The sequence below is a fragment of the Rhinopithecus roxellana genome, chromosome 13 (assembly GCF_007565055.1).
Source record: "Rhinopithecus roxellana isolate Shanxi Qingling chromosome 13, ASM756505v1, whole genome shotgun sequence".
NCBI lineage: Eukaryota > Metazoa > Chordata > Mammalia > Primates > Cercopithecidae > Rhinopithecus > Rhinopithecus roxellana.
Window position 1 is genome coordinate 109,446,996 of NC_044561.1, and position 23,099 is coordinate 109,470,094.

Genomic DNA, 23,099 nt, shown 5'->3' on the forward strand with positions numbered 1-23,099 from the left:
GGGCGTGGTGGCATATGCCTATAATCCCAGCTACTCAAGAGGCTGAGGCAGGAGAATCGTTTGAATCTGGGAGGCGAAGCTTGCAGTGAGCGGAGATTGCGCTACTGCACTCCAGCCAGGGCGACAGAGCGAGACTCTGTCCCCCTCCCCGCCCCCCAAAAATTAAAGATCTGCCATCTGCAAATGCAGATTTTCGTGAAAACCCTTACAGGGAAGACCATCACCCTTGAGGTTGAACCCTTGAATACAACAGAAAATGTAAAGGCCAATATCCAGGATAAGGAAGGAGTTCCTCCTGATCAGCAAAGACTGATCTTTGCTGGCAAGCAATTGGAAGATGTCTGACTACAACATTCAAAAGGAGTCTACTCTTCATCTTGTGTTGAGACTTCGTGGTGGTGCTAAGAAAAGGAAGAAGTCTTACACCACTCCCAAGAAGAATAAGCACAAGAGAAAGAAGGTTAAGCTGGCTATCCTGAAATATTATAAGGTAGATGAGAATGGCAAAATAAGTTGCTTTCGTCGAGAGTGCCCTTCTGATGAATGTGGTGCTGGAGCGTTTATGGCAAGTCACTTTGACAGACATTATTGTGGCAAATGTCTGACTTACTGCTTCAACAAACCAGATGTCAAGTAACTGTGTATGAGTTAATAAAAAACATAAACTAACATTTTAAAAAAATTCAAAATATTTTTTAAAAAGAGAGAAAAAAGGCTGGACACAGTGGCTCACACCTGTAATCCCAGCGCTTTGGGAGGCTGAGGTGGGTGGATCACCTGAGGTCAGGAGTTGGAGACCAGCCTGACCAACATGGAGAAACCCCGTCTCTACTAAAAATACAAAAGTAGCCAGGTGTGGTGGCGCATCCCTGTAATCCCAGCTGCTCAGGAGGCTGAGGCAGGAGAATCGCTGGAACCCGGGAGGCGGAGGTTGTGGTAAGCCAAGATCGTACCATTGCACTCCAGCCTGGGCAACAAGAGTGAAACTCTGTCTCAAAGAAAGAAAAAAAAAAAAAAAAAGAAAAAAGAAAGACAGAAAAATGGAGAAAAAATTCAGGAGAAACAGAGGTGAAGCAGTTAAGAAAACTTCAAATAAATCTAAATTAGTAACTTTAGAGAACATGAAAGAGAAATGAAAATATAGTTGAAATTAAGAGTTCATTGGGATGAGATGAAAAGTTAAGTAAATATCTTTAAAAGTAGAATAAAAGAGATAAATAAATGGAAAATAAGAGAAGAAATTAAGAAGGTCAATTCAGAAGGTCCATCATCTGAAAAATAAAAGTTCCAGAAAGATAAATCAGTGGGCTATATCATCTAATAAATAACACAATAAAATGACCAAAACTGCAAGGCATAAATTTCTAGACTAAATGGGCAACTCTGTCGGAATGACAAATACATGAATGAAAAAAACACAGTCAGATACATTTTAACAAATTTAAGAACATCAGTGATAAAAGATACTCAAAGATTCCAGAAAAAAAAAAACAGGTCACATACTACTTAGTAAGAATGAGAATGTCACTGGACTTCTCATTAGTAACAGTGGAATCTATAATAGAAAATAATGCAACAGTGCCTTCAAACTCATAAAGGAAAATGATTGTCAATCTAAAATTATTTTCTTTTTTTAAGTTAATTTTTTGTTTTTAGGGATAGGGTCTTGTTATGTTGCCTAGGTTGGAGTACAGTAGCTATTCACAGTATAATCATCCTACACAGTGTACATACAGTACACAGTATACTACAACCTCAAACTCCTGGGCTCAAGCAATCCTCTTGTCTCAGCCTCCCACCAATCTTTTTTTTTTTTTTTTTTGTCTGAGATGGGGTGTTGCTCTTGTTGCCCAGGCTGGAGTGCAATGGCGTGATCTCGGCTCACTGCAACCTCTGTCTCCTGGGTTAAAACGATCCTGCCTCAGCCTCTCCCAAGTAGCTGGGATTACAGGCATGTGCCACCACGCCTAGTTAATTTTGTATTTTTCAGTAGAGACAGGGTTTCACCATGTTGGTCCGGCTGGTCTAGAACTTCTGACCTTAGGTGATCCACCTGCCTTGGCCTCCCAAAGTGTTGGGATTACAGGGGTGAGCCACGGCACCCAGCCTCTCCCACCAATCTTGAATTCTGTACATAGACAACTATCAATCAATTATGAGTCTAAAATAAAGGTACTTATGCAAAATCTTTAAAAGGGACTTTAAGTGAGGTACGGTTTCTATACTTTACTTAAATTGGTTAAATGGCTATACAAAACATCTATATAAAAAAAAAGCTTTACAAGGCTCTAAAAAATGTTCAAGTTACCCACAGGAAGGGAGGAAAAAGAAAACAAAACAAAATAAAAAAAGAGTGAGAGCAAACAGAAAACAAAAATAAAAAGCAGACTTAAGTGCTAACATAACAATTACTAAATGTAAGTCATCTAAGTTTACTAATTAAATGACAGAGATTAGCAAAGATTAGGAAAAAAAAAATGACCCAACTATATACTGACTATAAGAAATTCACTTCAAAGATCACTTGAAAAAGGATGAAAAAAATATGCCACGCAAACATTAACGAAAAGAAGGCAGGAGTGGTTGTGCATAAACATCAGGTAGATTTCAGAGCAAAGAAAATTACCACGGACAGAGAGGAACATTTTATTTATTTTATTTTTAATTTTTTTTTTTTGAGATGGGAGTCTCACTCTGTTGCCCAGGCTGGAGTGCAGTGGCACAATCTTGGCTCACCACAACCTCCGCTTCCCAGGTTCAAGCGATTCTCCTGTCTCAGCCTCCCGAGTAGCTGGGATTACAGGTGCACGCCACTATGCCTGGCTAATTTTTGTATTTTTAGTAGAGACAGGGTTTCACTATGTTGGCCAGGCTGGTCTCGAACTCCTGACTTTGTGACCCACCCAGCTTGGCCTCCCAAAGTGCTGGGATTACCAGCGTGAGTTACCGTGCCCAGACTTATTTATTTATTTATTTTGAGATGCAGTCTTGCTCTGTCTTCCAGGCGGGAGTGCAGTGGTGTGATCTCAGCTCACTGCAACCTCTGCCTCCCCGGCTCAAGCGATTCTCCTGCTCCAGCCTCCCAAGTAGCTGGGATTGCAGGCACCTGCCACCATGCCCGGCTAATTTTTGTATTTTTATTTATTTGTTTTTTTTAGATAGAGTCTCACTCTGCTGCACAAGGTGGAGTGCAGTGGTGCGATCTTGGCTCACTGCAGCCTCCACCTCCTGGGTTCAAGCAGTTCTCCTGTCTCAAACTCCTGAGTAGCTGGGACTATGGGTACTCATCACCACCCCTGGCTAATTTTTGTATTTTTAGTTGAGACAGGGTTTTGCCATGTTGGTCAGGCTGGTCTCGAACTCCTGACCTCAGGTGATCTACCTGCCTTGGTTTCCTAAGGTGCTGGGATTAGAGATGTAAGCCACCATGCTCAGCCTTTTATATTTTTAGTAGAGACCGTGTTTCGCCATGTTGGCCAGGCTGGTCTCAAACTACTGACCTCAGGTGATCCACCTGCCTCAATCTCCCAAAGTGCTGGGATTACAGGCGTGAGCCACTGCGCCTGGCCAGGGAGTAACATTTTATAATGATTACAGAGTTAATTCATTAAGAAGGCAGACAGCAATCCTAAATGTGTAAGCATCAAACAGCAGAGCTTCAAAATATGTGGAGAAAAGCTGACAGACTTGAAAGAAACAGACAAATCTACAATCATACATGAATACTTCAACATCCTCTATCAACAACTGATATAACAACTAGAGTGGAAATCATGAAGAATATAAAATAACAACATCAACCAACAAGATAAAATTGACATTTACAGAATACTCCATCCAAACATAGCAGAATACTGCAGATCCTTGAATAACATCATTTCGCTCAACATCATTTTGTTATAACAATGAAAAATAATGGATTCCCAGCTGGGGCCACTGTATGAAATTTGCACATTCTCCTATGTCTGCATGAGTTCTCGCTGGGTACTCTGGTTTCTTCTTACATTCAAAAGATATGTACATTAGCTTAACTGGCGTATCTAAATTGTGACAGTGTAAGTGTGGGTGTGTGTGTGTCCTATGATGAAATGGTGTCCTGACTAGGGTTGGGTCCCGCCTTTCATCTTGAGCTGCTGAGGCAGGCTCTAGTCACTCATGAACCTGAACAGGAATAACTGGAGAAGTAATAATCTTCCTTATTTTTATTACTCTTTCTCTTATTTATTTCAATGTTTAACATTGTAAGTGTTTTGTCTTTATTTAGAAGTTTGGTGATGTTTTTGTGACTAGACATATGCCAAAGGAACTTAAACTCTTGCTTATATCAGTTAGCCTGTGGTAAAATTGGTTTCATTGTATGTTGTTTTTGCTTAAAGTCACTGTTTCCAAGAACCTACTGACAAGGTTAAATGTGAGGATTTACATTCTTTTTTTTTTTTTTTTTTGAGACGGAGTCTCGCTCTGTCGCCCAGGCTGGAGTGCAGTGGCCGGATCTCAGCTCACTGCAAGCTCCGCCTCCCGGGTTCACGCCATTCTCCTGCCTCAGCCTCCCGAGTAGCTGGGACTACAGGCGCCCGCCAGGTCGCCCGGCTAGTTTTTTGTATTTTTAGTAGAGACGGGGTTTCACCGTGTGAGCCAGGATGGTCTTGATCTCCTGACCTCGTGATCCGCCCGTCTCGGCCTCCCAAAGTGCTGGGATTACAGGCTTGAGCCACCGCGCCCGGCCGGATTTACATTCTTTTCAAGTGGCCACAGAACATTCACCATGATAAACCATATCCTGGGCTACAAAATAACTAAAACAAATTGCAAAGAATTGAATTCATACAGAGTATGTAGAAGTGGGAAACAGTAATGGCTGAGAAGAGTAAGTGTAACTAACTATAAAGAGGTAGCAGGAAGGAGATCTTTAACAGTTCAGTATCTTTATTTTGGTGATGGTTACATAATCTATGCACATGATGCAATTTTTTTTTTTTTTTTTTTTTTTTTTTTTGAGACGGAGTCTTCGCTCTGTCGCCCAGGCTGGAGTGCAGTGGCCGGATCTCAGCTCACTGCAAGCTCCGCCTCCCGGGTTTATGCCATTCTCTCGCCTCAGCCTCCCGAGTAGCTGGGACTACAGGCGCTCGCCATCTCGCCCGGCTAATTTTTTGTATTTTTTTAGTAGAGACGGGGTTTCACCGTGTTAGCCAGGATGGTCTCGATCTCCTGACCTCGTGATCCGCCCGTCTCGGCCTCCCAAAGTGCTGGGATTACAGGCTTGAGCCACTGACATGATGCAATTTTATACACACACACACACACACACACACACACACACACACACACACACACACACACACACACACACTGTTTTAATGTCAATTCCCCAGTTCTGATACTGCAGTATATAAAACTGTAACCATGTTTTGTGTGGGACTTCTCTGTACTACTTTTGCAACTTTCTGTGAATCTGTAATTATTTCAAAATAAAAAGTTGGCCAGGTACAGTGGCTCACACCTGTAATCCCAGCACTTTGGGAGGCTGAGGCAGGTAGATCACAAGGTCAGGAGTTCAAGACCAGCCTGGCCAAGATGGTGAAACCCTGTCTCTACTAAAAATACAAAAAAATTAGTCGAGTGTGGTGGTGGGTGGCTGTAATCTTGCCTGGAATCTTGGGATTCCAGCTAGTTGGGAGGCTGTGGCAGAGAACTGCTTGAACTCAGGAGGCGGAGGTTACAGTGAGCTGAGATTGTGCTACTGCACTCCAGCCTGGGTGACAGAGCGAGACTACATATCAAAATAAATAAATAAATAAATAAAAATTAAAAAATTAAAATAAATAAAGTTAAAAAATTTACTTATTTCAGCTAGGTGAGGTGGCTGTAATTCTAGCACTTTGGGAGGCTGAGGTGGGCAGATCACTTGAGATCAGGAGTTCAAGACCAGCCTGGCCAACATGGTAAAACCCTGTCTTTACTAAAAATACAAAAATTAGCCAGGTGTGGTGGTGGGCACCTGTAACCCCAGCTACTCGGGAGGCTGAGGCATGCGAATCGCTTGAACCCAGGAGATGGAGGTTGCAGTGAGCCGAGATCATGCCACTGCACTCCAGCCTAGGCGACAGAGCAAGACTCTGTCTAAAAAAAAAAAAAAAAAAAAAAAATATATATATATATATATATATATAATTTACTTATTTCTCAGAAAACCATGGGAGTGTATGCACCATCAAGATTATTAGTGTAAACTATGAAAGAGAAAGACACAGAATCCAGGAAAAAGAGAAACCAACACAGATAATATATGAAAAAAATTTCCAGATAAACACAAAGAGAAATTCTATTACAATAGTTACGCAGCATCCTTAAGACATCAACCTGTTCCTATTGGGATAGAAGGTTAGAAGACTTCAAGAGTGACTGCAGAGGGAAATAATGAAGGAAGAGGAAACAAAGATCATATGATAGGTTTGAATTTGTAGAAAAATTCTTTTATACAGCTTACTGGAGAGAGTGGTCTGACTTGGTCAAACAGTTAAAGAAACAAAACAAACCGCCCCCCCCTCCCCCCACCATTTTATAATCCAAAATCCCTGGAAGGTATGGACAAATGTCTTAACTAACAGTTGCTTTAACAGATGGAGGGATCACTAGCTGGCAATAAAGAACCAAAAAAAAAAAAAAAAAAAAAACTTAAAACACACTGATGTGTACCAAAGATGAACTTTGTGTTATTTCACATTTCTGCCTAGATGTGATTAGTCTTGCATGTGCTAAAGTCAACTAAATGTCATCCTGGCCAAGTGTGTCCTAGATTGGTGACCCCCACAATGCCTTACAGAGCCTCTCAAAACACTGCTTCCAGGCTACAACTTTTGGACCTTGCCAGTAGCGCAGAGAGTGGATTTACTTACTGACATGTCCATTCCATGAAGTCTTCGTGTTTCCTGAACCATTACGGTCTCTAGTATTTTATAATACAAAATTTCTGCCAGCTTTAGTCTGTTTACAGCAAAGTCTATTGGGGAAATACAGAGAAAACATGTGTTAATGAATTTTAGTTGTTAAAGACTGAAAAGCAAGTATTATACATAAACTTAAATCTGATACATTAAGAATAGCAGGGCAGCCCGGGAGTGGTGGCTCACACCTGTAATCCTAGCACTTTGGGAGGCCTAGGAGAGCAGATCACCTGGGGTCTGGAGTCAGAGACCAGCCTGACCAACACGGTGAAACTCCGTTTCTACTAAAAATACAAAATTAGCCAGTGTGGTGGTGGGTGCCTGTAATAGCAGCTACTTGGGAGGCTGAGGCAGGAGAATCGCTTGAACCTGGGAGAAGGAGGTTGCAGTGAGTTGAGATCGTGTCACTGCACTCTCGGTCTCAAAAAAAAAGAAAGAAATAAGAATAACGGGAGAGGAAAAAACTTGAATTTCTAATTTTGGGGGGATTACTTATTTTCAATGCTATGCCAACTTTAGTTTTCTTTTCTTACCTATGTGAGATCCTGGCTGTTCATCTGTTGATTGAGTATAGTGTTGGCAGAAAGTCTCTCCCATTCCTTTTAGTATTTTCATAATGTTTTCCATAGGATTACGCACACAAGATCTACAAAATACAAGAGGAACCTAATTATAAAAACAAACAAACAAACAAACAAACAACTCTACACCAGAGTATTAACATGCCTTCTTTTTTTTTGTTTTTTTGAGACGGGGTCTCACTCTGTTGCCCAGGCTGGAGTGCAGTGGCGCGATCTCAGCTCACTGTAACCTCTGCCTCCTGGGTTCAAGCGATTCTCCCGTCTCAACCTCCCAAGTAGCTGTGATTACAGGCACGTGCCACCACACCTGGCTAATTTTTGTAGTTTTAGTAGAGATGGGTTTCACCATGTTGCCCAGGCTGGTCTAGATTTCCTGACCTTGTGATTCACCCACCTCAGCCTCCCAAAATGCTGGGATAACAGGTGTGAGCCACCATGCCCAGCCAACATGCCTTCCTTCAAGAATTGGTTTTTAGCAGCCAAAGTTGTATTCTCAGTTGGAAATCTACATATGTAAACAAAGCTTTATATGATAAAATATTTTAACATGTAAATTACATAATAAAAATACAGATTGTATACACACGTAATATAACTTTGCTGCTCTAAGTTTGACTATACCATGTACCTTATATGAGTGGAATCATGTAGTATTTTGTCTTTTTGTGATTGACTAACTTCACTTAACATAATGTACTAAAGGTTCATCCATGTTGTAGCAAATGGCAGGATTTCCTTCTTTTATAAGGCTGAATAATATTCCATCTCATATCTATATCTGTATTTATATATACACACACACACACACACAAATACACATACAGCATTTTCTTTCTCTATCAATGGACACTTAAGGTGTTTCCACATCTTGGTTATTGGGAATAATGCTGCAGTGAACATGATGTGCAAATATCCCTTTGATATGCTGTTTTTAATTCTTTTGGATGTATACCCAGAAGTGGTATTGCTGAGTCATATGGTACTTCTATTTTTAATTTTTTGAGGAACCTCCATACTGTTTTCCACAGTGGCTGCACCACTTTACAATTCTACCAACAGTGTGTAAGGGTTCCTATTTCTCCACATCCTTACCAACACCTGCTATTTTGGGTTTTTTGGGGTGATGAGTGGGAAGTGGCTATGCTGATATGTGAGGTATTATCTCATTGTGATTTTGATTTGCAACTCTCTGATAAGTGATATCAGATATTTTTTTTCATATGCTTTTGGCCAGTTGCATATATTCTTTGGAGAAATATCTACTCAATCCTTTACACAATTTTTAAATTATTTGTTGTTCTTGAGTTTTATGAGTTCTTTACATATTCTGAGTATGAACCCCTTATCTAATATACGGTTTACAATTACTTTTCCCATTCTATAGGTTGTTTTTTTACTCTGTTGATTGTTTTCTTTGCTATGTTAAAGCTTTCAGGTTTGAGGCTGGGCGTGGTGGCTCACAACTATATTCCTAGCACTTCAGGAGGCCAAGGTGGGCGGGTCACTTGAGGCCAGGAGTTGGAGACCAGCCTGGCCAACATGGTGAAACCCTGTCTCTACTAAAAATACAAAAATTGGCCAGGCCTGGTGACTAACGCCTGTTGTAATCCCAGCACTTTTGGAGGCCAAGGTGGTGGATTATTTGAGGTCAGCAGTTCAAGACCAGCCTGACCAACATGGTAAAACCCCATCTCTACTAAATACAAAATATTAGCCAGGTGTAGTGGTGCATGCCTGTCATCCAGCTATTTGGGAGGCTGAGACAGAAGAATCAATTGAACCCGGGAGGTGGAGGTTGCAGTGAGCTGAGATCGAGCCATTGCACTCCAGCCTGGGCAATAAGAGCAAAACTCTCTCAAAACAAACAAACAAACAAACAAAAAAAGTTGGGCGTGGTGGCTTATGCCTATAATCCCAGGACTTTGGGAGGCCGAGGCAGGCGGATCATGAGGTCAGGAGATCGAGAACATCCTGGTCAAGATGGTGAAACTCCATCTCTACTAAAAATACAAAAATTAGCTGGGCATAGTGGCAGGCACCTGTAGTCCCAGCTACTTGGAGGCTGAGGCAGGAGAATTGCTTGAACCTGGGAGGCAGAGTTTGCAGTGAGCCAAGATCACGTCATTGCATTCCAGCCTGGTGACAGAGCAAGACTACGTCTCAAAACAAACAAACAAACAAACAAACAAACACAGGCCACAATGGCTAGGTTTTATTTATTTTGTTTTTTGTATAGATGAGGTCTTGCTTTGTTGCCCGGGCTAGTCTCAAACTCCTGAGCTCATGCAAAACACCCACCCTGGCCTCTCAAAGTCCTGGGATTACAGATATGTGCCATTGCACCTGGCCTCTAATATAGCTATCTTAACAATATTAAGTCTTCCAGTCCACAAACACAGATGTCTTTCCTTTTTTTTTTGAGATAGGGTCTCGCTCTGTTGCCCAGGTTAGAGTACAATGGTGTGATCATGGCTGAGCTCAAGCGACTCTCCCATCTCAGCCTCCCAAGTAGCTGGAATACATATCACCATGACTAATTTTTAAATTTTTTCTGTAGAGACAGGGTCCCATCATGTTGCTCAGGCTGGTCTTAAACTCCTGGGCTCAACTGCTCCTCTTGCCTCAGCCTCCCAAAGTGCTGCAATTACAGGCATGAGCCACAACATCCAGTGTTTCCATTTGTGTCTAGACTTTTTCTCTTTTGCATTCTGTACTTCCTTCTTTTCCCTTATTGACATATTTGTATAGTTGCTTTGTCACTGCTTTTCAACCTATTCATGTTTGAACAGTAGTTCAATCCAGATTTATTTACTCAAGTGATATGGGAGGTAGATCCATGACAGTCTTCCTACCTTACCGGCAGTATGCTTTTCTTCTGAGCTATTTCTGAGGCTGGAGATTGTTTTGTACACTTTCTTGTATCCTGAAGGTTTCAGGAATGTGGGAGAGCTCAGCTATGTTCAGCCTTTCTTGGAGAACTAGGGTTTTGCTTTGTCTTCTGAGATTTAGTTAAATAATCCCATTCCAGGGTTCACTATTCCTAGTCAGGGACGTCTAGTTATATGAGGATCTCTCCCCCATATCATCATGGAATGCTGGAAAATGGCAGCCCTTGGCAGTTGTTTATATTTCTGCTGGGATCCTGGTGGTGGTACATATAAACTTTTCACTTGGGGAGATTTGTATGACTTTTTATCTGTCTGCCTGCTCCCCCATTTGTTTCTCTCCAAATCTGAAGTATTGATGAGAATTCTCAAGATCTATCACTATACCCTCTTTCTCCAACACTGCTTAGGGATAGGGATACCAGAATCATCAATTTTCTTTTTGATCTCTACTTTGGAAATTTATGTCATGAAATCATCTCTCTCTCTTCATTTGGTTGCCACTGATAAATATTTTGCTGGTTTTTACTATTCTCTTATTTTATTAGGTATTAGGAAAGAAGGTTCTCTGATCTGGCTTCATTCTACCATCTTTACCAGGAATCATGCTTCCTCAAAAAAGAAAAAAAGGCCGGGTGCAGTGGCTCAAGCCTGTAATCCCAGCACTTTGGGAGGCCGAGACGGGCAGATCACGAGGTCAGGAGATCGAGACCATCCTGGCTAACCTGGTGAAACCCTGTCTCTACTAAAAAAAATACAAAAAACTAGCTGGGCGAGGTGGCGGGCGCCTGTAGTCCCAGCTACTCGCGAGGCTGAGGCAGGAGAATGGTGTAAACCCGGGAGGTGGAGCTTGCAGTGAGATGAGATCCGGCCACTGCACTCCAGCCTGGGCGACAGAGCGAGACTCCGTCTCAAAAAAAAAAAAACTGTATAAAATTCTATTCTATGGGCTGGGCACGGTGGCTTATGCCTATAATCTCAGCACTTTGGGAGGCCGAAGAGGGCAGATCACCTGAGGTCAGGAGTTCGAGACCAGCCTGACCAACGTGGAGAAACCCCATCTCTACTAAAAATACAAAAAAGCCTGAAGTATGGCCGGGGCGTGGTGACTCAAGCCTGTAATCCCAGCACTTTGGGAGGCCGAGACGGGCGGATCACGAGGTCAGGAGATCGAGACCATCCTGGCTAACACAGTGAAACCCCGTCTCTACTAAAAATATAAAATATAAAAAACTAGCCGGGCGAGGTGGCGGGCGCCTGTAGTCCCAGCTACTCGGGAGGCTAAGGCAGGAGAATGGCATAAACCCGAGAGGCGGAGCTTGCAGTGAGCTGAGATCCGGCCACTGCACTCCAGCCTGGGTGACAGAGCGAGACTTCGTCTCAAAAAAAAAAAAAAAGGGAGAGATAAGGTCTCCCTATCTTGGCCAAGCTGGAATTAGTCTCACTATGTTGACCAAACTAGCTTCCCAAGTAGCTGGGACTACAGGTGTGTGCCACTGTGCCCGACTGTTATACATAATTTTTAATAGGTACTTCAATATGGTTTTAGGTCAATATATTTTGTGATTGAAATGGTATAGTAAAACTTGCCAGATGAACATCCACTATCTTGAGAATTCTGAATATACTAAAAACAGAATGGAATAAGAAATCTAATTTTAAAAAGACATTTGAAAAAATAACAGTATTATACATACTCAAAAATATTTGTAAGTTGGTCACTTGGGGCATTTTTCAGACCAGCCACAATACTCTGTAACCGGCTGACACTTTGGGTGGCTGATGCAACAGGAGTAATAACGGCTTCTTTTTCTCGTAAATATCTCTGTCCTGTCAGAGGGGTAGAAGGTGCAAATGACCTTTTCTGTCAGAAAAGAAAAATCTGTGAGTTTTTAAAAGTTACCATCTTCCTTATTATGTGTTTAATTCAGTGTATTTACCATCTTCTCTACTCATATTTACAATATCCATGAAATTTTTAGCAATACTATGCTAATAACATCCTTATACTTGAATAACACTTTTTTAAAGCACTTTCTACCTATAATTTCATTTAATCTTCACACCACTGATTTGAAAGATAATGTATACATACTTTAATTTTATATATGAGGAAATAGGAACAGAGAAATCTGAAAACTTGTTTCAGTTGACTAAGTTAATGTCAAAGCTTGGACTAAAACTTAGGTTTTACTATGTTCTAGACAAGTGAATTTTCCATTAGATCTCTTCCTCCAACCCATTTTACACATAAATACAGGGTTAAGCCTTGGCCATTAACAATCAAGTCCAGAGTTTTATGGCTGAAGTTACAGAAAAACACATAGTTTGTGTCATGGGTAGGAAAGCAAGCTAAAATTTAAAGCAACGTAACAGAGGCTACGTTGAAGCAAAGAAAGAACGGTAAGAAAGGAAAACTTCTTCTTCATGTCAAAAGACATATACTCTTCTAATAAACCCAGGCATGCTGGGAAAATGGATATAAAATATGAAAATAGTAAGAAATAAGGTAAAAATACTAAATGCCAGTTTTAAAAATTACCTTTTAAGGCTTTCATGGGAAATATGAATTAGTAGAAGAAACTCAAGATTTAACTTGAAAGATGCTTCTGCTGTTAGTAGAATCAGACACACAGAGAAAAAGATCATTCAAGATTGAGGCCAGGCTAGGTTATATTACTTTTTCAAAGTGTTGTTGAAGGTTATACTCCACATTAGCCTGTGTGGTCAGTTTCCCTAATGGGGTGTCACCAGTGAACTTTCGAGGTGTTCCAATTTCCTCTTCTGCATCTGCCCCCAAAAAGATCCTCTCATCAAAATCACCAACAGTTAGAACATACTCTTCATACTCCTTATTCACTGCTTTGCTGCAAAGAGAATTATAACAAGCTGTAATACTAATACTAAGTTACACAATGGATTTATTTTGACTTGAAGATAGATTTAGTGTTTACAGCTTAGAAAATCTGACAACTTTCTAATTTTTATTAACTCTGCCCATCTAACAATATCAGAGGGTCCTACCTGATTATGGACATTCTTCACATTCACACAACCAATAAATTACTTTGAAAAGTGAGAGACTACATATACTTAATCTGAAAACTAGTTGAATCTAATTATGAAAATGGTTTCTCATCACTAAGGAAACAATAGTGGCTTTGAAATATGGCAGGTGGAGGTTGCAGTGAGCCAAGATTGCGCCAGCGCCCTCCAGCCTGGCAACAGAGCAAGACTCCGTCTCAAAAAACAAAAGGGCCGGGCGCAGTGGCTCACGCCTGTAATCCCAGCACTTTGGGAGGCCGAGGTGGGCGGACCATGAGGTCAGGAGATCGAGACCATCCTGGCTAACATGGTGAAATCCCATCTCTACTAAAAATACAAAAAATTAGCCGGGTGTGGTGGCAGGCACCTGTTGTCCCAGCTACTCAGGAGGGTGAGGCAAGAGAATGGCCTGAACCCGGGAGGCGGAGCTTGCAGTGAGCCAAGATCGCGTCACTGCACTCCAGCCTGGGCAACAGAGTGAGATTCCATCTCAGAAAAAAATATATATATATGGGCACTGCCAACATGTGATTAGTGAAAGAATGTAAAGTGAAATACAGAGTCATTGGGTCCATTTATTAGTTTCTCAAGAGAACAGCTGTTTTTTGTTTGTTTGTTTTTAAGACACAGTCTCACTCTGTCACCCAGGCTGGTATGCAGTGATGTGATCTTTGCTCACTGCAGCCTCTACCTCCCAGGTCTAAGCAATTCTCCTGCCTTAGCCTCCTGAGTAGCTGGGACTACAGGCTTGCACCACCATGCCTGGCTAGTTTTTGTACTTTTAGTAGAGATGGGGTTTCACCACGTTGGCCAAGATGGTCTCGATCTCCTGACCTTGTGATCTGCCCACCTCAGTCTCCCAAAGTGCTAGGATTACAGGTGTGAGCTACTGCGCGCCTGGCTGAGTAGCTGTTTTAAATGCCAATTGGCTGGGTGTGGTGGGTCATGCCTGTAATCCTAGCACTTTGGGAGGCTATGGTGAGAGGATTGCTTGAGGCCAGGAATTCGAGGCCAGCCTGGGCAACACAGTGAGATCCCATCTCTAAAAAAATAAAAATAAATACGTGTCAATGATTTTTTTTTTTTTTTTTTTTTTTGAGATGGAATCTTGCTCTGTCGCCTAGGCTAGAGTGCACTGGTGTGATCTCAGCTCACTGCAACCTCTGCCTCTTGGGTTCAAGTGATTCTCCTGCCTCAGTCTCCCAAGCAGCTGAGATTACAGGTGCCACCACACCCAGATAATTTTTGTATTTTTAGTAGAGATAGGTTTCACCATGTTGGCCAGGCTGATCTCAAACTCCTGACCTCAAGTGATCGGCCCACTCCGGCCTCCCAAAGTGTTGGGATTACAAGTGTGAGCCACCATGCCCGGCCTCTTTCTTTTTTTCTTGTTTTTTTTTTGGAAACAGGGTCTTGCTCCATCACCCAGGCTGAAGTGCAGTGGTGCAATCATAGCTCACTGCAACCTCAACCTCCCAGATTAAAATGATCCTTCTACCTCAGCCTCCCAAGTAGCTGGGAATACAGGCTCGTGCCACTACGTCCAGCTGATTTGTGTATTTTTCGTAAAGACAGGGTTTCACCATGTTGCCCAGGCTGGTCTCCAACCTTTTGAGCTCAAGCGATCTGCCTGCCTTGGCCTTCCAAAGTGATGGGATTACAGGTGTGAGCCACTGTGCCTGGCCTTGATTTTTATTTTTATTTTTATTTGAGACGAGTCTTGCTCTGTTGCCCAGGCTGGAGTGCAGTGGTGCAATCTCAGCTCACTGCAACCTCCACCTCTTGGGTTCAAGCAATCCGCCTACCTCAGCCTCCCAAGCATCTGGGACTACAGGCATGTGCCACCACGCCCAGCTAATTTTTGTATTTTTAGTACAGACCAGGTTTCACCATTTTGGCCAGGATGATCTCAATCTCCTGACCTCGTGATCTGCCTGCCTTAGCCTCCCAAAGTGCTAGGATTATAGGCATGAGCCAATGCGCGCCTGGCCGGGTAGCTGTTTTAAATGTCAATTCGCTGGCTGTGGTGGGTCATGCCTGTAATCCTAGCATTTTGGGAGACTATGGTGAGAGGATTGCTTGAGGCCAGGAATTCGAGACCAGCCTGGGCAACACAGTGAGATCCTGTTTCTAAAAAACTAAAACTAAAAATAAATACATAAGTGTCAATAATTTTTTTTTTTTGAGATGGAATCTCACTCTGTTGCCTAGGCTAGAGTGCAGTGGCGTGATCTCGGCTCACTGCAACCTGTGCCTCCTGGGTTCAAGCAATTCTCCTGCCTCAGCCTCCCAAGTAGCTGAAATTACAGGTACCTGCCACCACACTCAGTTAATTTTTGTATTTTTAGTAAAGATGGGGTTTCACCATGTTGGCCAGGCTGATCTCAAACTCCTGACCTCAAGTGATCGGCCCACCTTGGCCTCCCGAAGTGTTGGGATTATAGGCGTGAGCCACCATGCCCGGCCTCTTTCTTTTTTCCTTTTTTTTTTTTTTTGGAAATAGGGTCTCACTCTGTCACCCAGACCGAAGTGCAGTGGTGCAATCACGGCTCATTGCAACCTCAACCTCCCAGATTCAAATGATCCTCCCACCTAAGCCTCCCAAGTAGCTGGGAATACAGGCTCACGCCACTACATCCGGCTGATTTTTGCATTTTTTGTAGAGACAGGGTTTCACCATGTTGCCCAGGCTGGTCTCCAACGTTCTGAGCTCAAGCAATCTGCCTGCCTTGGCCTTCCAAAGTGCTGGGATTACAGGTGTGGGCCACCGTGCCCAGCTTTGATTTCTTAAAATAAATGTATTTAAAGCCAACAAGTCTTAGTGACAATACCCATTCAATGCCACTAAAGCAGAAAGAACTTGAATTTGGAGGTCTTACTTTGATATAATGTTATGCTTAACAAATTTCAACAAATCAACAAATACGACAGCTTGTGATATGCCAGGCACCACTAGTACCAGATATTTACCTATTATCAGTAAAACTTGAAAGGTCCAGGAGGCATTCTCCTTTTAATATCTGTGAAGAAAAAATTATTTTGGGACACCATATAATTAAGCATATTAATACACACACAAACATGAAATTTATCTAAATTTCCATATTCTTATAACACACACACAAAACAGAATAATTAAATATTTCTTTCAGACTAGGATAAACTATTTAGCATGCAAATAACATTTTTTTAAACTTTTTTTTTTTAGATAGGGTTTGGTTCTGTCACCAGGGCTGGAGTGCAGTGGTACAATCATGGCTCACTGCAGCCTCAGCCTGCCAAGTAGCTGGGACTACAAGCGTGCACCACCACGCCCTACTAATTTTTGTATTGTTTGTAGAGACGAGATTTTGCCACATTGCCCAGGCTCGTCTGGAACTCTTGGGCTCAAGCAGTCCACCTGCCTTGGCCTCCCAAGGTGTTGGCATTACAGGCGTGAGCCACCTCACCCAGTCCCTGGGATCCTTTAAAAAGAGTTTTCTTTGCCGGGCGCAGTGGCTCAAGCCTGTAATCCCAGCACTTTGGGAGGCCGAGGCGGATCACGAGGTCAGGAGATCGAGACCATCCTGGCTAACACGGTGAAACCCCGTCTCTACTAAAAAATACAAAAAACTAGCCGGGCAAGGTGGCGGGCGCCTGTAGTCCCAGCTACTCGGGAGGCTGAGACAGGAGAATGGCATGAACCTGGGAGGCGGAGCTTGCAACGAGCTGAGATCCAGCCACTGCACTCCAGCCCGGGCAACAGAGCGAGACTCCGTCTCAAAAAAAAAAAAAAAAAAAAAAAAAAGTTTTCTTTGCTAGAGATGTTTAGCATACAGACAATGGGCCATAATATAGATATCTGAGGAACACAAGACTGAATACAAAAGTTTGCATAAAAGAAGAAGAAACCAGTAAGGGAACAATTTATGCTTAAAGAAAAATCTCTTAATATTTGAAAAGTGGGATACATAATCCAAACCCCTCCTTTTAGCAAAGAGAAATCTTGAGGCCTAACTACATTTAATGGCTTGATGTTGGGGAAATAAGAAATTGAGACCCAGAGGAACAAGCCAATTCATAAATGTAGAAATAGCTAAGTTAATTACTAAGGAGAAAATGTCCAGAATGCACACAGATAGCTTACAAGTGGCTACAAAACTATCATGGATTTTCTGCTCGATTTACATGGAATTAAAACTTGTGGTTGTTATACATCATCCTACTTTTAGTCAACAGTCAGCAGTTATTCAAATTGTGGCAGTAAATTAGTCAGCTTATTCTGACTTCCTGTTTTTCCTAATTCTTTGTCAGCCCTACTCTGATGTTCTGTTCTTTACAATTCTTTATCAGTACCTCCTACATAGTCCCTGATAGCTGGGACTACGGTTGCCTCTGACAGTATGTTTACCCAACAGAACATACATTCGGTCACATTTTTCAACAGCTCTGTTTCTCACATCACACAAGATCATAAGGAAATTCCGAATCACAGTAGAGGCTAAAGCCTGGGAATCCTGACCCTAAGTTCTATAATGCTGAGAACTTGCTTAAAACTTTTTTTCTTCTGACATTATTGCTGACCTGTAAACATCTCAGTCATCTAATTATAAGTACAGTACCTTCCTGTCAAAGAGTTTTGAAATATATGGCTTAAAGTAGTGCTCCTTTATTCCTTTTGCTTCTACTAGAAGTCCATCATGCAGTTCACACAGTACAGCAATGATGCAGGGCGGCTCTTCAGAAGCCCTAAAGTTAGCAGTATGAAAATCAGATGGTAAACCTAGTTTGACAGTGTAGGAAGAGCAGAGGGAAAAAAAAATATGGTCAACTTTCAAAAATCTTTTTCCAAAAACTGATAATCAGTTTTCAAAAACAAATAAAAGGTCTTACCTTTAAACGATGGATTTAGCAAGTCTTGTCTATTTGGGCACATAATCGCATTGGCAAAAATCAGATCCAAGCAGCATAGAAGTAAATGATAAGAGTTTACTAAGTCATCCCCAATCATCCGAAAATTACCTTTATAAGGGGGGAAAAAAAAGAAAAGACACAAAAACCAGAAACCTCTCATGTCAAATAGCACCAAGTTCCCACAGTAGAAATGTAAGACCACCGAAAGTGTCATCTTACCCTTAGTATAAACAAAAAGTGTCCAACAGAAATTAAACAGATCCTTAACACTGCAAGGAATCCTCCTAAAAAGGGAAAAAAATTACTTTTTGTCTGACTAGCTTGCTAAATATCATGTAAACTGAAATAGTAAATATAAATATCAAATAGATCAAATTACACATGAAATTCCATTCATGAAGAAAAGTTATCTATTATTTATGAAATGGACTTAAGTAAGCTTTTACAATCTACATAAAATAATCAGAACATAGGGCCAGGTGTGGTGGCTCATGTCTGTAATCCCAGCACTTTGGGAGGCCGAGGTGGGTGGGTCACCTGAGGTTATGAGTTGGAGACCATCTTGGCCAACACGGTGAAACCCCATCTCTACTAAAAATACAAAAAATCAGCCAGACGGGGTGGCGCACACCTGTGATCCCAGCTACTCAGGAGGCTGAGGTAGGAGAATTGCTTGAACCTGGGAGACAGAGGTTGCAGTGAGCCGAGATCACGACACTGCACTTCAGCCTGGGCAGCAGAGCGAGACTCCATCTCAAAAAAAAAAAAAAAAAAAAAAAGAAAAAAAAATAAGTAAAAGTATTATTCTGAATTTCCAAACATGGATAATTGTACATGGATTTAAAAAGAAAATAATTAAGTTCTTTGCAGGAATACTTTTCATAAAAAACAGACTTTCAAAAAAGTACATTCTCTTAGTTTGTATCATAATCTTTATGTCAATTATGTAAGGATTAACGGCTCACCTCTGCTTCCGGCTTCGCGGTAACTTTGGTGGTTCTTCATATGGATTTTGAAATATATCTAAAAAAATTGGCTCATATTTTTTGAATATTACAGTAGACACCTCAAAATTTCTCTCTAGCCTTTCTATACGTTCACGAAATTCTTGTGGTAGATTTGACATGTCCATCCACTTCTTCATTTTACTAAAAAATTGTATTAAACTAAAAAAAAAAGGGAGGAGAAAAAAGTCACCTTTAAAATTAATTCATTTATATAATGGATTGAAAGGAAATATTCTATTCATGACTAAGATTCTTTATTAAAATGCCAGACCTCCCAGGCAACACAGTAAGACCCTAACTCTACAAAAATTTAAAAAATTATCTGGGTGTGGTGGCACGTGCCTGTAGCTCCAGTTACTCGGGAGGCTGAGGTGGGAGAATTGCTTGAGCCCAGGATGTCGAGGCTGCAGTAAGCCTTGATCATGCACTCCAGCCTGGGTCACAAAGCAAGACACTGTCTCACATGAACAAAGAACAAACACCATCTCTCAAGCCTAAATTTAATTAAAAAAAAAAATCCTCATTATGAAATCACTTTGGTTCCCAGGATCACCAGGAGAATACAGGTTATTAATTAGGGGTCATCACATAGAGCGTTACTTCTATGGAGGGAGCAAGAGCGCCTATCTACTTCCTTTATTCTCTATATTACCTAGATAGTATTCTGCATAAAATTTACAAAGTTAATGTTAGTTAACAGATTTATAGGTTATAAAATTAGTTTGAGGAAAACCAGAAGTCTCCCAAATGGAAAGACAATTTCATTTTCCAAATGGGAATTTGATTATGAAGCACCAGATTTGTTATAGGCACCAGATTGTTATAGGTTAGGAGTAAAACTCAAGGGTTTGAGTTCCAATGCGTGGTTCCACCACCAAAAGTAAAGGTAGCACATACTCAGAAAAAAACTTAATAGCTCTGCTGCCCAGGCTGGAGTGCAGTGGCACCATCTTGGTTCACTGCAACTTCCACCTCCTGTGTTCAGGCAAGCCACCGCGCCCAGCCCAATTCTGGGTATATTTTTTTATGTCTGTATGTTAGTGTGGTCTTAGATAGAAAACTTGCAATGTCAAAGCTCACTTAATTAAAGGTCTAACAATATACACAGAATAATACTTGTAATTTTTTTTTTTTTTTTGGGAGATGGAGTCTCACTGTCACCCAGGCTGGAGTGTAGTGGCATGATCTTGGCTCACTGCAACCTCTGCCTCCCAGCTTCAAGCAATCTTCCTGCCTCCACCTCCTGAAAGCTGGGACTACAGGCGCGCACCACCATGCCTGGCTAATTTTTGTATTTTTAGTAGATGAGGTTTCACCATGTTGGCCAGGATGGTCTTGAACTCCTGACCTCAGATGATCCAACTGCCTCAGCCTCCCAAAGTGCTGGGATTACAGGCGTGAGCCACCGCACCTGGCCCTATGTTCTGATTATTTCATGTAGATTGCAAAGGCTTAAGTCCATTTCGCCCAGCCAACACTTATAATTTCTTTTTAAGGTGACAGAAGACATTAACAGAAAATTATCCAACGCTATTTAATATGGTTTGGATGTTTTGTCCCCTCCAAATCTCATGGTGCAATGTAATTTCCTTGGCTGGGCATGGTAGCTCATGCCTGTAATCCCAACACTTTGGGAGGGTGAGACTGGAGGATCATCTGAGTCCACCAGTTTGAGACCAGCTTGGGCAACACAGTGAGACCTCGTCCCTACAAAAAATGTAAAAGTTAGCAAAGCGTGGTAGTGTGCCTGTGGGCCCAGCTACTCAGGAAGCTGAGGCAGGAGGATCACTTGAGCCTGAGGGGTTGAAGCTGCAGTGAGTCATGAACATGCTATTGCCTGGGCAAGAGAGTGAAAGACTGTTTCAAAAAAATAAAAAAGAGGCCGGGCGCGGTGGCTCACGCCTGTAATCCCAGCACTTTGGGAGGCTGAGGCGGGTGGATCACGAGGTCAGGAGATCGAGACCATCCTGGCTAACACAGTGAAACCCCTGTCTCTACTAAAGAATACAAAAAATTAGCCAGGCGTAGTGGCGAGCGCCTATAGTCCCAGCTACTTGGGAGGGTGAGGCAGGAGAATGGCGTGAACCCAGGAGGCGGAGGTTGCAGTGAGCCGAGATTGTGCCACTGCACTCCAGCCTGGGCGACAGAGCAAGACTCCGTCTCAAAATAAATAAATAAAATAAAATAAAATAAAAAAGAAAAGTTACCTCCAATGTTGGAGGTGGACCTAGTGGGAGGTGTTTGGGTCATGGGAGCAGATCCCTCATGAACGGCTTGGTGCTGTCCTCATGGTAATGAGTTTAGTTGTCACTCATCCGGCTGTTTAAAAGTGTGGCACTTCCCACCCTCAATTGCTCCTGCTCTCATCATGTAATGTGCCTCCTCCCCCTTCACCTTCCACCATGACTGTAAACTTCCTGAGACCCTCACCAGGAGCAGATGCCAGCCCCATGCTTCCTACACGGCCTGCAGAACTCTGGGCCAATTAAATCTTTTTTTTTAAATAAGTCACTCAGCCTCAGGTATTCCTTCATAGCAATGTAAAACGTCCTAATACAGCATTCAAACTCTGGACATGCTGATTAAAATCTGACACTCTTAAGAACCTCATTAAAAGATTCTTATCAATAGCAACAAAACATTCGTCAGATTACTAAACATTTTTTTGGCTTACAAAAAATTATGCTGCCTTACAAAGGACTTTAAAAATTTTGTTTTTTGGCCGGCGCAGTGGCTCACACCTGTAATCCCAGCACTTTGGGAGGCCAAGGCAGGTGGACGACCTGAGTTCAGGAGCTTGAGACCAGCCTGACCAACATGGAGAAACCCTGTCTCTACTAAAAATACAAAATTAGCCAGGCATGGTGGCGCATGCCTGTAGTCCCAGCTACTTGGGAGGCTGAGACAAGAGAATTGCTTGAACCTGGGAGGCGAAGTTGCGGTGAGCTGAGATCGCACCATTGCACTCTAGCCTGAGCAACAAGAGCGAAACTCCGTCTTAAAAAAAAAAAAAAATTGTTTTTATATTTGGATGATCACATTTTGCATGTGAAACGCTTTGCTTTGAGGACATTTCCACTTTTGAACCCTGTCTACCACTAGACAGATCAGCTTTACTGGAAGCTAGGATGAAGGCATATAATCATATCCTTTGTCAGATACACCTGCCTGAGATTTTGAATCTGAAGCTGGTGGTGCAGAGAAGTGAAGAAGTGGTAAATTCTTACAGCAGGATCAAGCTCCCGGCACAAATAAAGTGGCAATGTCCAGGGACAGCATTGCTAGCTAAGCAAACTGTGTCCTTGCTAGATGGATTCTGTGATACGGTCTTTGGCTATGTGGCCACCCTCCTTTTGTTCCTGGCCTTTTCTAAGCCTAGTTTTCTTAAGTCATCCTAAAGATTTTATCACCTATCCAATACTTCTTATAAGTCAGCCAAAGTTGATAAGTGATATCTTTTATTTTTTTGAGATAGGGTCCTGCTCTGTCACTCAGGCTGGAGTACAGTGGCGTGATCGTGGCTCACTGCAGGCTCGACTTCCTGGACTCAAGTAATCAATCCTCCCGCTCCAGCCTCCCAAGTGGCTGGGACAACAGGTATGTGCCCCCACACCCAGCTAATTTTAAAATGTTTTTTAGAGACAGGGGTCTCACCTTTTGTTGCCTAGACTGATACCTGCTTTTTATAAACAAGAGCCTTGACTACTACATCATCATATAATCCATTGCACATACTGCTCTCCC

General features: G+C 42.0%; 1 protein-coding gene and 1 pseudogene across 6 annotated transcripts in view; one reads left to right on the forward strand and one right to left on the reverse strand.

Moving 5' to 3' along the window:
• The window catches only part of RBL1 (RB transcriptional corepressor like 1), a 92,628-nt gene that overhangs the window by 47,878 nt on the left and 21,651 nt on the right, over nucleotides 1-23,099 (reverse strand). For 4 of the 6 annotated variants that reach the window (XM_030915684.1, XM_030915686.1, XM_030915683.1 and 1 more), the window contains 9 exons: nucleotides 19,314-19,514; nucleotides 18,568-18,632; nucleotides 18,328-18,456; nucleotides 18,057-18,217; nucleotides 16,426-16,475; nucleotides 13,091-13,277; nucleotides 12,108-12,274; nucleotides 7,478-7,590; nucleotides 6,897-7,000 (listed from right to left, as the gene is read on the reverse strand). In XM_030915684.1, the coding sequence (XP_030771544.1) occupies nucleotides 6,897-7,000; nucleotides 7,478-7,590; nucleotides 12,108-12,274; nucleotides 13,091-13,277; nucleotides 16,426-16,475; nucleotides 18,057-18,217; nucleotides 18,328-18,456; nucleotides 18,568-18,632; nucleotides 19,314-19,514 (1,177 nt within the window). Of the gene's footprint in view, nucleotides 1-6,896; nucleotides 7,001-7,477; nucleotides 7,591-12,107; nucleotides 12,275-12,952; nucleotides 13,278-16,425; nucleotides 16,476-18,056; nucleotides 18,218-18,327; nucleotides 18,457-18,567; nucleotides 18,633-19,313; nucleotides 19,515-23,099 lie in introns of all 6 variants that reach the window. The other 2 variants (XM_030915688.1, XM_030915687.1) reach the window with 2 other exon arrangements.
• LOC115892925 lies at nucleotides 184-637 on the forward strand (annotated as a pseudogene).